Source organism: Porites lutea, chromosome 9, assembly GCF_958299795.1.
Source record: "Porites lutea chromosome 9, jaPorLute2.1, whole genome shotgun sequence".
Lineage (NCBI taxonomy): Eukaryota > Metazoa > Cnidaria > Anthozoa > Scleractinia > Poritidae > Porites > Porites lutea.
Window position 1 is genome coordinate 30,773,051 of NC_133209.1, and position 15,835 is coordinate 30,788,885.

At 37.5% G+C, this 15,835-nt stretch overlaps 1 protein-coding gene across 3 annotated transcripts in view; it reads left to right on the plus strand.

Moving 5' to 3' along the window:
• Window positions 1-15,835, plus strand: part of LOC140947286 (dual 3',5'-cyclic-AMP and -GMP phosphodiesterase 11-like) — a 30,644-nt gene that overhangs the window by 13,622 nt on the left and 1,187 nt on the right. For 2 of the 3 annotated variants that reach the window (XM_073396346.1, XM_073396344.1), the window contains 16 exons: window positions 598-664; window positions 798-845; window positions 1,342-1,417; window positions 1,865-1,932; window positions 3,103-3,195; window positions 3,907-3,957; window positions 6,013-6,159; window positions 7,034-7,141; window positions 7,754-7,863; window positions 8,533-8,620; window positions 10,929-11,029; window positions 11,875-11,952; window positions 12,104-12,167; window positions 12,506-12,664; window positions 13,877-13,975; window positions 14,258-14,300. In XM_073396346.1, coding sequence (XP_073252447.1) covers window positions 598-664; window positions 798-845; window positions 1,342-1,417; window positions 1,865-1,932; window positions 3,103-3,195; window positions 3,907-3,957; window positions 6,013-6,159; window positions 7,034-7,141; window positions 7,754-7,863; window positions 8,533-8,620; window positions 10,929-11,029; window positions 11,875-11,952; window positions 12,104-12,167; window positions 12,506-12,664; window positions 13,877-13,975; window positions 14,258-14,287 — 1,387 coding nt within the window. In that variant the 3' untranslated portion in view covers window positions 14,288-14,300. Of the gene's footprint in view, window positions 1-597; window positions 665-797; window positions 846-1,341; window positions 1,418-1,864; window positions 1,933-3,102; window positions 3,196-3,906; window positions 3,958-6,012; window positions 6,160-7,033; window positions 7,142-7,753; window positions 7,864-8,532; window positions 8,621-10,928; window positions 11,030-11,874; window positions 11,953-12,103; window positions 12,168-12,505; window positions 12,665-13,876; window positions 13,976-14,257; window positions 14,301-14,345; window positions 14,395-15,835 lie in introns of all 3 variants that reach the window. The other variant, XM_073396345.1, reaches the window with a different exon arrangement.

The following is a 15,835-nucleotide window of genomic DNA, read 5'->3' on the forward strand; positions in this document are numbered from 1 at the left end:
TTTAAGACCCTGAGTATATATTATTCCAGTCCCCACAGCCTCCTGCCAGGAGTTCTTTTTTTTATGTTTGTATACTCCACTGCATCTCAAAGTGTTTTCATTAAAAATAATTATTTGATTTCCACTGAAAAGTACATGTGACTTAAAAGTCTTGAAGGAAAAAGAAAAACAGGAAGTTTTTTTTCTTTTTGTCACACATTACATTAACACAATTAATATACAAGAAAATAAACAAAAATATATAATTATGGTGAAAGGAAAGCCTAAGCCAGAAACCAGAGGCTTAAAAGGTCCTGGCTCCTAATCGCTTTGTGAAAATAGATAGAAACTAAAAAAGTGCTGTGTAAATGCAGGTGTGATTAAAAGTAAAATTCAGGTGGTTTCAACCTCTTTTGACTCTCAATTTCCTTTGTCTCCTAATCACTACAGAGGAGTAATATTAGACTTCAAAGGGCACATGATTGAAACAGAGAATCAAACTATTTTGAAACCATTTTAACCTGAATTTCATTTTGAAGTACAACCAAAATATAAGGCCAAAGGGGTCCATTTAAATGGTCACTCGTTTTCATCCTTGCATTTTCTTCTTCTTTACAGCAGCAAGACGGAAATCAGATTTCCTGTCAATATAGGAATTACAGGTCATGTTGCCACAACGGGCGAGGTAATATTATGAAGGTGTTTTCAGATAAAAGTAGTGAGACTATTAAAATTTTAATAATTTGTACAAAGGTACATTGATTAAGCAAGATTGTTAACTCTTTAAAATTAATTGGTCAGTGTTTCTCCTCTTTTAGACATTAAATATACCTGATGCATATCAAGATGAAAGGTTTGATCCTGCAGTAAGTTAATGTATATTTTTTATCCAGATTGCATCATACATCTAGATTTTTTTTCTGAAGCAGTTAAGCACAATTTTAGACTCACTGTTGATTTTTTTACTCTCTATAATAATATTTTTATTTTAATGAACAACAATTGTCACAGCATGTGGATCTGGTCATGAACTTGATAATAGACCATTTTACAGTTGTGGACTTGGTACCCTAGCCTTCAAGTGAGTGTGAGGCTGACGGTGACCTTGTTTTAATACAAACCTTCTTTGCCTTGTTATGGAAATTGTCCTTGAAAAATACTAGTTAGCATAAGAATAACTTGATTGATATTATGAAGCAGGAAAGTTTGTACCAAAACAAGATCACCATCCGTGTCGCTTCCATCCATAACTGTAAAATGGCTTATTTACTTAATATACAGCGGGCTTTTCAATGTGGACTTTGTAGTTTTAGGCTTCTTTAAAGTGAAATATTTTTTTTCTTTCCCCTGTGTTGTGTGCAGGTTGACCAAGCTTCAGGATTTGTCACAAAGACTATTCTTTGCATGCCAATCAAAAATGGTAGTGATGAAATAATAGGTAAGACTGATTAAAAGCATATGTATTTAATCTTGTGATTTGTTTTGTAGTTAGTTTATTCACCAAAAGGAAAGTTATGGATGACACATCTGTACTCTATCTCAAAAAGTGGTGTTGTGTTCAGCAGTTGCCATTTCTTTTAATATTATTATTAGTTGCGTCAGCGCATCAAAGGAACTGACGAATCCACCCTGGGAAAGGATTCGTTGGTTTATTTGATGTACCATGATCTGAGTTATCATAGATCACTGATCCTGATCTAGGTCATTGCAAAGGAATACAAAGGAATACATCCTTATATATTTTACCTGCCATTTTAAAGTAATGAAATAACAGCATGAATTCGATCAATATTCTTCAACAAATGAAATTGGATCAAATGAGAGTGATATCACTTGCTGCATAACATAGCATTTTATTTTGGTTTATATTTGTTTGACTGTTTAGGTGTTGTTCAACTTCTGAATAAGCTGGATGGAACGTCGTTCAACAAAAATGATGAAAATCTCTTTGAGGTATTTTCATTTCTTTGCCACTTTTCTAGTTACTGTAACTTCCATTGTTGCATGGGTTCAGGTTCAAGCTACTTGTGATTTCGTAATTCATTATCAGGAAGTTTAAATCTATATTATCTAAGAAGTCAAAACTTGCTGTTAACACGTAATATCACTAAATGTCCTATTGTAATTGCAATCATGGCATTGCCTAATTTCAAACCGAGGAGGGCTGGGTATGAGTGTTCATTATGGGATAAACAACACAAGGCCCACATAGTGACGAAAAGAACATTGAGTTTTGCAAAATTCTCAAATTTAGTGTTAATCAGGTCAATATTGAACAAGATACACTAGTTAAAAACTTGAAAAATTTACTAACAGATAATAGATTGCTGGACACACTGTCCAATGTGTCTTGGTATATTTTTGATTTTTTTTTTAAACTGCTGTATCTCATTCAATATATGCCCAAACAACACCAAACTTGAGGATTTTGCAAATATTGGTTTCCTCTTTCTGACGTTGTGGGTATCTTGTTGTTTATCCCGTAATAAATTGACTCTTGCCCAGCCTCCCTTGGTTTAAAATTAGGCTAAAATATGAAACTACCTGCCAAAGAACCCGGGTCGGAGATATGTGACCGTGGAAGGTAAAATGGACCACAACAAGATATCCATTTCTAAGGAACAACAGTCTCCATCCCTTTGTTATATCCTTTCATAGGCTTTCAAAAATCATGCCAACAGCTCATTATCCCTTGTAACTTGTCTCTTTCGTAACCTGTGTAGTGAATCATTTTAGGGTTGTAGGGACATGCCATTCCGTGCAATTTGAATCCATTTTAATGAGATAAAGTGTTGAAGGGTTGCTGACGAGAAGTTAACATCTTTTGAAAGTGTCTGTCATACCAAAAAGTGTTCAAATGGGGTGGTTACCTGTTGAGGTTTCAGCTGTTTCTGAATACCCTTAGAAAGAGAGAAGCTGATCAACTAATTTAGCATTTTTATTTAGAGGAAATTTTGTTCGGGGTGGTCGTTAAATATGATAGGTGACTTTCTTTGTAACTTATTAATGCTGTAGTTTCATTTTTGTCAAGATTGCTTCATTATTTTGCCTGGTAGCCTTGCTAATGTTAATGATGATGATCATCAAAATTAATCATTCCAATGGTTCTGACTGTTCTACCAGGCATTTGCAATTTTTTGTGGAATGGCAATTCACAATACAGTGATGTATGAAAATGTGAACAAGGCCATGGCTAAACAGAAAGTTGCTCTTGAGGTAAGAAATGTTGTTCGATTGGTGATTCACTGCATAGTCAAAACAGGTCATTTGAGAAAGGTGCAGTTTTCCATATTTCACAGGCATTGGAGCAGGGCCATAGCTATCCAGGGTGATCATTTTTAAAATTTAGGAGAACAATCCCCACTTGAACAAGATTGATTTTTTTTTTACAGAAATACCTTTTGAAAAAAAGTACTGAAAATTCATTTTAGAGCTTCAGTTTTCGAAATTTTCTGGTAGCGGCCTGTTCAGAACCTCCTAATGGCTCGCGTCTTAGGTGCTCACAGATCTTGTTTCCTCTCTGCCAAAAGTCTGGCTATGATCTTGAACAGACAAAACTATATATAGTAAAAAAGTAACTACTACTTGAGTTAAACTTGTTTGAATCCCTGGTCAAACTTGAATATTATATATTTTTTCATTACTAAAGATAATTAAGTATATATATTTTCAAATCCCTCATGAAGAAAGTGCAACTGGGAACATCACACTCCAAAATGTGCCGTAAGGTTACTGTAGGTAAATGTATCTCTGTCAACAGTCATGTTTGTTGGAGAACCCAACCAGTTTCCAGAAGGCTGTGGCCTTGAATCTTTTCAAGACTGAGAGGTTTTTCTATCTCCAGTGAGGGTTAAAACATAACACTAGTACATGTGCTTTGCAACTTCCATCAGTTAATGTTTATGACCTATTTTTTTTCCATTCAAGGTTCTTTCTTACCATGCAACAGCTCCACTTGAGGAGGCTAACAAGTTAAAGGTATTTTCATAAGTTGAGGATTTTGTTTACGGTTTGGTCATTTCGCGAGCCAAACACAAACCCAAGTCAACCACGAGCCATGAGCCAAGCACACGCCAACCTCGAGTCATGCACAAAATGTCAATTTTTTTCCCATCATTGATTTCTTGGTTACAGAGAGGCAATTTACGGTATGAAAATATATTTGACAGGAGATATTAATTAGTAAATGTGATATGTAATTATGCACTTTATATATAATGACAAAGGAAAAGCATTCTGTGAAATAAAGAGCTCAAGAGCTTAGCAACAGATCATGAAGCTTACTGTAATGATCATGATGCTTGGCTCATTTTTGACTCATGGCTTATGGTTGGCTTGGGCTTATGTTTGGCTTGTGAAATAACCAAACTGATTTTGTTTAACCAAATTGACCTCAAGTTCCAGATATATGCAATCTCACAAATGAAGTACAGTTTGGCCCTAAGAAAGCATACTACAGCACACTTTAGTCCCAGAGCCCCTCAAAATTAGACCATGAACTACAGTGGCATAATAAAAGCAATTTTGCAAAGTTTGTTTAGGATATTTTTTAGTCTTTCTTTGTTAATTCACACCGTAGTTACTAAAACAAGGAATGACCTACAATGACCTACAATGACCTACAATGATCTACAATGACCTACAATGACCTACAATGATCTACAATGACCTACAATAATCTACAATGACCTACAATGAGCTACAATGACCTACAATGAGCTACTGTGACCGAACGTGTAATCCCTGTAATGAGCTAAAATGAAGATTTTAGAAAAAGACAAAAAAAAAATTCAGGGGACATGTGTGCGTAAACGTAACGCATTTAGTCTACTGCATGAGCCCATTTAACGATGACAGCATCTCTAATTATTATGCCTGGAGGTAAATTTACAGTGTAATAATACATGTATGATGATACTGTGACTTTTGTCCAAACCATCCCTTGCAACCTTTCGCATTAGTTTTATTTTGTCTTGTCTCTTTTTCAAACAAATTGAACAAACACAGTCACCCCAACAGTCGATCCAAGGGGATCTTCAAGGGACGTAAGGGAAGAGATGAACAAAGGAGACCTTCAAATTCTGACCCTGTTTAAAAGAAAAATTGTCATTTTTTTTTTTCAAATACCCTGGCCTGTATAAGACATCATAAGACCCTTTAAATGGCTTTCGGTCCAACAGGATGCTCTGTTTGTAACGCTAAGTAGTAAAATCCATATCCTGCTCAGCGGCCCATTCTAAGGGAGTGACTGCATGACTTCCGTCAATACAGGGTATAATAGTGCTATACCGCTAAAAACGCGATTGCAATAATCTATTTTCAACTTTCTCAAGTTACCTGAGATCAGGTACAATTTTTGTTTTGCCTTTTCAAAATGTGCTTGGCAATTTAATACTATAAGCCTAGTGTCACGTCCAAGCGTGACACAAGACAAACATCATTGTCTGTCATTTTGTAGCTCATTGTAGGGCTTATTTTAACTCATTTTAGCTCGTAGTAGCTCATTGTAGCTCGTAGTAGCTCATCGTAGATCACTGAAGATCATTGTACATCATTGTAGGTCACTGTAGGTTATTCCTTGTTTTAGTAATTACGACACACGTCCCCTGATCTTTTTTTTTTTATCTTTTTCTAAAATCTTCATTTTAGCTCATTACAGGGATTACACGTTCGGTCATAGTAGCTCATTGTAGGTCATTGTAGATCATTGTAGATCATTGTAGGTCATTGTAGATCATTGTAGATCATTGTAGGTCATTCCTTGTTTTAGTAACTACGTAATTCACACGGTGAGTTAAAGATGTCAATCTTATACAAGTCAGTCTCAATGAAGAAAATTAAAACTTCAACTTTTCTTGACTGGAGTCAGTTGAGGAAAGTTGTTGTGACCTGTGTAGCAACCAAACAACAGCAGTGACAAAGTCACTGGGTTTTCGTTTTGTTTTGTTTTTGTTTTTCAATAATCTACATCCTTGGTAGTTAGTGATTTTAACGAAGTATAGCTTATGTTATATTGTGGATATTTTCTTACAGTCTGTTCCCTTGCCATCCATAAATTCTCTTCGTCTACTGGATTTTACATTTGATGATGAAGCAGTTGGTGATCAAGAAACACTTCTAGGCACACTTGCAATGGTGATGGACTTAAAATTACATGAACATTTTAATGTGGAACATCAGGTGTGTAGGATAAAATGTGGTCTGCGATGACTGTGGTGTCACAGTTTTCTGTATATTTTTTGTCTGGGAAAACAGCCCACATTTAACAAAGCCACCACAGGTTTGCCTGTGAAATGACGTCTGAGGAATAATGAGCCTCGAAATTCCACACGGATGACATGTCACTGGGTGTACTTCTGATTGTTCGTGCCACAAGGGAAATTTACTTCAACCAATCAGATCTACGACCCAGATCTTGGTAGTGACACATCATTTTTTGTGCTCATTCCTCAGATGTCATATTGTGGGGAAACAAGTGGTCGGATCCCCAAAATTTCTCAGGCTAGTATATTTTGTGCTCTGGAATGTTATGGTCTGCATTACATTGCAGACGTAATCTAATGCCAGTTAGTAATGTCTGTGAAGCAGCATCAAGATCCATGTTCTGGGCCCTCTACGGACTAAGCAAATTACTGGAAGTGCGTTTCGAATTTCTTTTCAACCTGATTGGCAATTTGACTATGAGTTTTTTAAAAGGCCAATCAAGACGTGTAGTCAAATCCTGAGTACACAGGTGGAGCCCATAACAAGGATTTCGACACTATTTCGCAGACAGACTTAACCAGAACAACCCTCCAAGTTGCGACCATTTTAGTTGCAAAAACTTTAACTTGGAGGGTTGCAGAATTTAGATTTGTCTGTAGGGCAGGCCAGAATGTTATGGCTACAATGTAAAGCTTGATAAAAAGCACTTGAACTATGTATAGCTTAGACAAGGCATTTTAGTTTCATATCTAAATGGTTTAAAATTTTTGATCTTCACTTTCTTGTCGCACAGTTTTTTATTTTCCCATGAATTTCAACAAATTTATCACTGGATTGTTGTGTTGATTAGGTTCTTTGTCGTTGGATTCTGACGGTGAAGAAAAATTACAGACCAGTGATGTACCACAACTGGAGACATGCATTCAATGTTGCGCAAACAATGTTTACTATACTCAAGGTATGATTCATTACACTGATAGTATATTAAGTACGCTGTCCTGTCATGTACGGTATTTTGCAGCTTGCAATTATGTCTTATGATGAATGAATAAATGAATGAATACCTTTATTTAAGTATCAAACTAAGACAGCAGTAGAGGAACCACGAAATGGGGACGCTAGAAATAAAATTAAACAGTCATTATAATAATTAAAATAGAAGTGATAAGACTATTTACATGTGTATAATATTATTGACTAGAGACCGCTGTATGAAATTGATAAGATTGTCACATGTGTATGTTAAGTGTCAATATTTTTTCTTTAAAGCTCATCCCTTATCTTAACTGATAGTTATCCTCGGCATTTGACAGGGCAAAGAAAGATAAAATTAGGTGACCATTGTTTCGGTTTAAGGGTTGCCTGGATGAAACTAAGTTTTTAGTAACTACAGATCAATTCTCCTGCCAAATTGCCTATTTTATCTTGTGTGAAAACATGATAATTAAGCATGAAAGCAAGAGCCGACTTTTTCAGGCTTCACTTTTGCCCATCTATTCTAGACTAATTTTAGCATTATTTTTTAGCTGACTCCTGAAGCAGATTTGAGGATTTTTTTGTTTCCCTGCAGATTGACGAATTTGGGAGAATCTTCAGTCCTGAGGAGAAATTTGCCTTGTTGGTAGCCTGTTTATCTCATGACTTAGATCACAGGGGAACTAACAATTCATTTCAAATAAAGTAAGGCCCCATAAATTATAAATATTGATTTGGAAATTTTATGTTATCACCATAACATATTCTTTTGGAGTGTTCAAAAAATGAATAACACTTTAAAACATTACCTGCGAATACATGTGTCTCTCCTCGCTCCTCGGACATCTGTCCCTCAGCGACAAAAATTCCTTCCTATGATGTGAAATTTTTTTCTTGTCAACTGAGCTTTCAAAAGAGGGAAGAAATGAAATTCTCTCATACTGAATGGAACCTGGGAACGAGTTACAATGTAGGCTATCAGTTTTCACGCTAAACACATGCTTCAGTTTTGTTTCTTGCCAAACAGTGCAACAATGTTTTCTTCCAACCCCCGCCCCCCCACCAACTTCTGCCTCTTGCCAGTGCAAAAAAAACAATTTGAGTTAGATTGGCTATACAGTGCATTAAGTTCAGGAAGGTGTTTCTATTTTTTCCTTGTTTGCTGTAAATTGTTTGTGATGGTTGTGATTGTTGCATTGTCGTGCGGTAGACAAATGGCATTCAGTGCGTATAAATGTTTAATGTGCTATATTAGCACTTTTTTAAATCTTTCTTGGGGGGCTCGCATACAGGACTTTCAACTTTACTAACAAGACATGTACCATTGTAGATCATATATTTTTAATGAACTGAAATTGATTTTGACACTTGCAGGAGTGCGTCAGCCTTAGCACAGTTATACAGCACGTCAACCATGGAACATCACCACTTTGATCAGTGCATCATGATCATTAATAGTCAGGTAATTACTGTTGGTAACCAAGGTTACCCTGCATGCATGTGTCCCTTAAATTTACGGGGGGGGGGGAGGGTAGTGCTGAATCTGTGAGGCTCTGGACATGTTCCAGACAAAAAGTGGTGAATTTGTGTCCCTGTTCCAGACAATGAGCCAAAAAAATGTACATATTTTTTGTTGTCATGTGTTCGTTTACCTTGGAATACATCCTAGCTTGATTGAGAATACAGTTGAACCTCTCCACAACGGCCACTGTGGGAACAGAAGAAAGTGGCCGTTGTAGAGAGGTTGAAACAAGAGTCATTATGTGAGTCATTATGTAGACAGTACAAATTTTTGTGAGATGTTACGAGTGAATCTTTATTTGCTACGGCTGCTCTAAAAAATTAATGACAGCTCTAGTTGTGGAGAGGTGGCCATTAGTGGAGATTTGACTGTAATCAGGGATTATGGTGAAAACATTGAGCCAAAGTAAAGTAAAACAAGACGCTACGGAGCGTACACTTCGGCGTCGTGGTTGTGGAACTAATTAATTGTAAATGCGGAGGAATAGTAAGAAATCAAATATGGCAAGAGTAAGGTGTTAATTTGTGAAATTATGGGATTTGTCAGGATATTCTGAAAAGAGCAACATCCAAGAGGGCCTACTTGCCAAAAACTAGCATTTCGGGACAAATTGTCTCCGAGATATTAGCCCAGTTATGCTCTGATGACTCCATACAAATCCTTCTAAAAAACAATTCTCAATTTTTCTTAGTCACATCAGGCTTCAAAAACAGCATAGCAGTCTCATGTACTGATTAAAGATATGTAAGGCATGGGTAAGGAGTCAATTACGTTGAGCGTGGAATTGGCTAAAACTCAAAGTCACGAGTTCGAATGTTTTGAGGATAATTATTCACCGACTATCAGCACGCAGGGATGTCGGATTAACAGAAGGAAGTTTAACACCAAAGGAACATAGCCTTTACAGAGTTTTAAAACACGCCATCCACCAACACAAACTTGACTTGAACTTTGAGTAAAACTAAACAGCCTCTACCAATAATAACAAACTCTCACTTGAACTTCAGATATCTTATGGCTTCCGCGAACTTGTAGACACAATACCCGAAAATCGACCTTCGTCACACTCGCCTAAACACAGCAGTCCAGCCCGTGGGAAAAAACTTAGTTCTTCGAAAGAATTCGCTTGGAACTTGTATACCGTTTGACATAAGGTTCTAGAAAATACTAAGCAGCAGGCGAATACTTAGTAGCTTTTCGACATATTTTATGATTTCAGTAACTGATGCAAATCTGCTGACTCATGCTGAAATGTAAACATGCCCTAATTAATTATTCATGGAAAATCCAAAAACGTAGAGAATGTTCGAGAAAGTCACGCAACGCATGAAAGCAATTTTAGTACGTAACACTCAACAAAGACAAAATGTCTTTTTGCAGCATTTTGTAACTTTAAATTCATCATAAAACAGTTCGAAAGGAGGGCTCACTCGTGCAATGTTTTTTTAACACTCGAAGAGAAATTTTGTGTCTCTGCGCGGCCACGAAATATCCTCTATTTATTCCTCGAGTAATTAAAGACTAAACTCGAAGTGATCTCAAGATATCACGAAGTAGTCCGGTCTCATTTCGTGAAATAGTTGAAACAAGCCGAAAAGTCATGAACTTGCACGCCCAATCTTGTCCCGAAACTAGTGCATCATTTCATAACTATTTTTCATATCCCAAACTACTTTGGTTCGCAGTAGCGCAATCGGCTAATCCCTCAACTTAGAGTCTCCTCTGATCTGACGCGTCACACAGGTGAGTCGGTTCAAACCCCGGGAAAGCCAAAATAATAATTCTTTCTTCCTCGAAAAAGTTAAAGAATAAATCTAAGAAATCGAAGTGATCTCGAGATATCTCGAATTAATTCGGCTCTCACTTTGTCAAATGGCCGAATAAAACCGAAACCTACAGACTTTGCATGCCCAATCTTGTCAAAAAATTGTAACTTTGATACATTCCTGAGCGTCGCGAAACCTTTACTTCGCGCTCCGCCGAAGTAATAAACCCCTCTTCTAGAGATCAAGGGTGATTTTTATACCCAGTTTGAGAGTAAGAGCAGCATTTCCTTATAAGCAGCGTATACTTGTATAGCCCATATATGGGACTCAGTATCCCCCTTCCCTGCACCCCCACAGGTAATCTGTGTTGAAAAAAAAACATTAATATCCAAGGTTGTTTTAACAGATAATTCCTTTAAACTCTTTTAATGTTTATGAATACTTAATTCCTTTTTAGTGATTGTATGGCTTTTCTATTTTAGGGAAATGAAATATTTGGATCTTTGTCCGCTGAGGAATACAACAAAATGATTAAACTCGTAGAACAAGCAATTATTGCCACAGATTTGGCATTGTATTTCCAGTAAGTTATATTATTTTCATGCTTTTTACTACGAAGCAAGACCTTTATTTGCAGAAGTTATTAGTGACACAAGCAAAAAACCACTCAGAAGTGCACTATTCTGAATAATTGATTTCTAAACATTATAAGCAAAATGTGAACAAATCCTCTACATTTGACCCAGCATTGTCTTTCCTTAAAAAATTGTTTAAGGAAGATTATTTTTATTTCTGTCCAGGCTTTATATGTCTTTTTCAACAGATTTGTTATTCAGATGATTATTAAAATATTAATCCTCAGGACAGTTATGTCTCACCTATTAAAAGTAAAGTAGCCTGTGAGCAGGCTGTCTGTTTGGGCAAAGGGTGAAAAAATTGTGGGGAGAGGGAAGAGAAAGGAAAGGGTGCCAATTATGTCACAGTGAGAGGTTGTGAGAGGTACTGAGAGATCAGCTTGATTTGCCCTCTGATCGTGATGCAAGAACATTCATTGCAGCTAAAAAAGCTCATCGGTTAAGCACCAGAAGTCGCCATGTTAAAGATCAGAATACCTGTTTACAAGCTATTATTTTAATCAAATCACGTGCTACATGCCGACAAAATAAGCGATGTAAATCAAACCTGTCTACAGTCAGTGTTCTCGCAAAAAGGAGCTTGCATCACGATCTGATCTACAGCGGGTGCCATGGACGATCCCAAATGTTTGTCTACAGGCCCTCACCCTTTCCCTTCCCTCTCCTCACGATATTTTCACCCTTTCCCCAAACAGAGGGCCTGTGCACAGGCTAAAAGTACAGTTTTATATTAAACCTTCCTCCACTTCACTGCAGTCCACAAACTTAGAAACTAGTTTCTCCTCCATCTCAGGAAGAGGGGGGAATTTTTCAAGAAAACTGAAGCTGGATGTGAAGATTGGACAACAGATGAAAATAGGGAACTTCTGAGGTGTGTTTGATTAAAGCTTCTCTTGTGATTAGTGAGTTAATTAGTAAACTTGTTCTGAAAAAAAAAGTTTGACATGTTTGTCAAAGTACTGAATATACTTTGCATCTGGTCTTAGACTTGACAAGTAGTTTGTTGTTCTGTTGTACTTCAGGGCTATGATGATGACAGCATGTGATCTGTCAGCGATAACAAAGCCATGGCCCGTTCAAAGAAGGGTAGGTTCATATAACCCTCTTTCTACTGGTGTCTATCTTATTTTTAAGCCTGTCCAATGTGTTGCATAAGGCCCCTAACGCTTCACCCAGGGCATCATCACCTTTATAATTATCATGATGGTGAAGTCCTAACAATTCCATTAGTTATGCCAGCAGGTACATCTTGTATTCCCTGGTAGGTTCAACCATGCTGGCATGGTCACAGAGAAGAGACCCACCCAAAGCATAGACACTTAAGTCTTAAAGACTCTTTTTTTGTATAAATATAAGAGGAGCCAGTCTTAGTACAAATCTTTCAGCACCATATTTGATTTCTCTCTCCTCTTTCTTCTATGCAGACAGCTTTGCTTGTCGCTGAAGAATTCTTTCAGCAAGGTGACCTTGAACAACAAGAATTAAAGGCCACACCTATGGCAATGATGGACAGAGGCAAGAAAGATGAACTACCACAGATGCAAGTGGGGTTTATTGATGCTGTGTGCTTGCCTCTGTACAAGGTTAGACTATTCTCTTGTTAGAGAAGGCAAAGATCTACTATGAAGTCATTTATTCCAATTCTTAGGGAGTGAAGGCAAATCTCACGGGTCTTCACTATTTTCTTTTTGACAAGAGTGGCCTTTGAGCTTTTCTGTCCAACTGTATAACCTGGAATTTGGTCCCAGATTTTCCTAAAATTTGCAAAATGTTCAGTTGTAGTATCTCAATTTCCTGTAACTTATGCTTTCCAGCTACCCTGCAAGCAGAGGGTGCATTTTCACTGTGTCAGCTGGTGTGCGAAAAGTAGCCTCTGCCGACAACTGTTCAAATTATATCGTGCATGCATGAAATTCGCAAGCAAAATTAATCATCAGGTCTGTCGTCAAATGGCACAAGTTTTGCGGGATTTAAAAAAATTGCGACAACTCTGATCTGCTACGCCAGACTCACACAATGCTCTAAACTGGTCAAGAACAGGAAAAAACCAGGTTTTTCAATCTATTCGTCCAGATTTCTGGACGGATTTGAATGGTTGTCGGCAGAGGCTACTTTTTGCACGACAGCTCACACAGCGAAAATGTAGACTCTGCTCGCAGGGTAGTTTCTGGCAGCATTTCAATGTTTGATTGGGGACTTAATTGATATGTGCATGTGTGAGTGTGTGTGTCGGGGGTGAGTTGTAGGTTGATGATATGGGCATATTTGCTGACTCCATGTGTGAACTAACAGCCTAGCCTGTGTCGATGAGGTACTCTAATCTGCAAAGTAATGCCTACATCCTTGTTCTGGTCCCCCAACGGACTCAACGATTAGTAATGGCAATTCATTTTGAATTTTCCTTAAACCTGACTGGCAAATTGACAATGGCTTTTTTAAGAGGCCAATCGTGGTGTGTACTCAAATCCTGGTACGCAGATGGGGGCCCCGTACAAGGATTTTGGCACTGTTTGGCAAACAGACTTGGTTTAGTTCTGTCAGTCTGTGGTGCAGGCTATATGTGAACAGCCTTATTTTGAGTTTTTTTCCTTTCTAGTTGAAGTCCGAAATAATAGTTATGTCCCCCTCCCTAGATAAAAAGCAGTGGTCCTTAAAAAAATGACAGCCTTTAAGCTAACGAAGGTGCTTTTCTATTAAAAATGGTATAGTGCTAGGAATGCTTTAGCATGAGTGGTCACAATTTTTTATTAATAGCATGCTGCATGAATCTCATAACTAGGGCTTTTTTTTTTCAGGCCTTCTCACAAATGAATACAAAACTTTCAACCCTGAGGGATGCCTGTAGAGAAAATAAGCGGCAGTGGCAAAAACTTGCTGATGATTACAAAGCTCAGGTTTGCGATTGTGTACTTCCTTGTAGCTAGCACCACTTTTTTCTCTATAAAAACACTTTAAAATACAGATAAATGCACCATGTAGTGCCTTATTTGACACCTTCTGAGTGCCAGAATGAATCAAATTCACTTAAAATCTTTGTAAAGTGCACCTGGCCTCGTTCTTTTAAAATTTCTAACCTATTAGAATGCCGAAACGTAAAGCAAATCCTTCCTGACTTGCACCAGCACCACACTTCTGTTTTGGAATTTGAAGTCATTGTGTGAATCTTGTTTCTGCAGATTGAGAATCAAGTGTGGATAAAAAGATGAGATCTGAAATAATGTAAATACTGAATGTTCATTATTATTCTTGTCTTTGTTTATATAGCATTAGCCAAGATGTGCGTACACGCATGCTTTAGGTTATTCCTACCTAGGTACGTCAAGATTTGCTGCAAATTCTTTATTAAAATATCCAAACTTATGCCGTCATCTTCAACATCAAAATCATCATCATCGTCATCATCTTTATTAGCAACTATCATCCTCACATGCATTTATCCCTTAACCCTCTAAGCCCCAGCATCAACATTCATCTTCTCCACACTGTTCTTCATACATTCCTTATGGTACTGCTTGAGAGAATTTGTTCTAACATCACAATATTTCATCTTTGGTAATCATTTCATTCATTCTCATGATCTGTCTGTACAAAACAGGCAGTGTTATTGTTGGGAGAAATTGTATGTGGGTCACTATTGGGGGTAAAAGGGTTTATTAACCCATTTGCTCCTGAACCACCCGTAACTGTCCATTCATGCAGATTCGTGTCCCTTCTGCCCGCTTTTTAGCGCATGAGTTTTAACGGTCAAGGACAGCTTTGACTTCTAACTTGTGCAGAGGGAAGAGATCTCTCAGACCATATCAGAATGAGTGCGATTCGGTCTTGCAGGTGGGAGAAAAAGGAAAAAATCATGTAGCATTAACCGAAAAAATCTCATGAAAATCTTATTCCATTACCCATGTACATTTCCTTCCATCCAATCCTTAGATCCTAAAAGCTTTCTCGAAACCTTTTCTTTCCAAAATGAAGCCTAGTAAATGCGTAGCAATTTTATCTCATAATTTTGCTTTCTGCACATGCTCGAACTTTAGAAGCTGATTAAATTTTTCATCTGAAACAGAGGGCCATGAAGTGCTCGACTTTTCAACCGTGTTTTGGACAGTTTTGGCTCATTTTAGTCAGAAAATGACCAGAAAACGGCTTGATTAGCTTCAAAATGTGATTTTCAGCAAAATTCCTTATAGTGAATGGGTAAATTATCATTGAACACATGGGAGAGTATTGGCAAACCATCATTACTGTGATGTGTTATTGTCACCATTGTGATCATTGCAGTCATTTTACTCAGCTGTTTTGTTCATAATTATCCAAGTCTCTAGTCCACCACCATCACTTGACTGTATATTTGAATTTTACATGATGCCTCTTTTTTTCGTATTTCCCTATGCTGATTTGGAAAAATGGTTTATCTCATCACATCACACTTCATTTTAATAATCATTGTCATAACTGTTGCCATGATGTAAAATTATGTTGAGATCACTTTCATGGTCTTCATCACTGTTGATCAGTGCTTTCGTTTTCAGGACTTCCTCCTCTCTCTCTCTCTCTCTCTCTCTCTCTCTCTCTCTCTCTCTCTCCACTGCATGGGCTCCTGCTGGGTATCGCCTTCTTTTTTTCCTCTCCCCAGCTTTACTGCTATCCAAAGAGGCCAATGCGGAGAAGAGAGCCAATAATAACTCCTTGTTCAGGTCACTCATATTGCATAATGATTTTTTGCTGGTGACAAGAGGAGCCCGCAATCCTAATCTCCA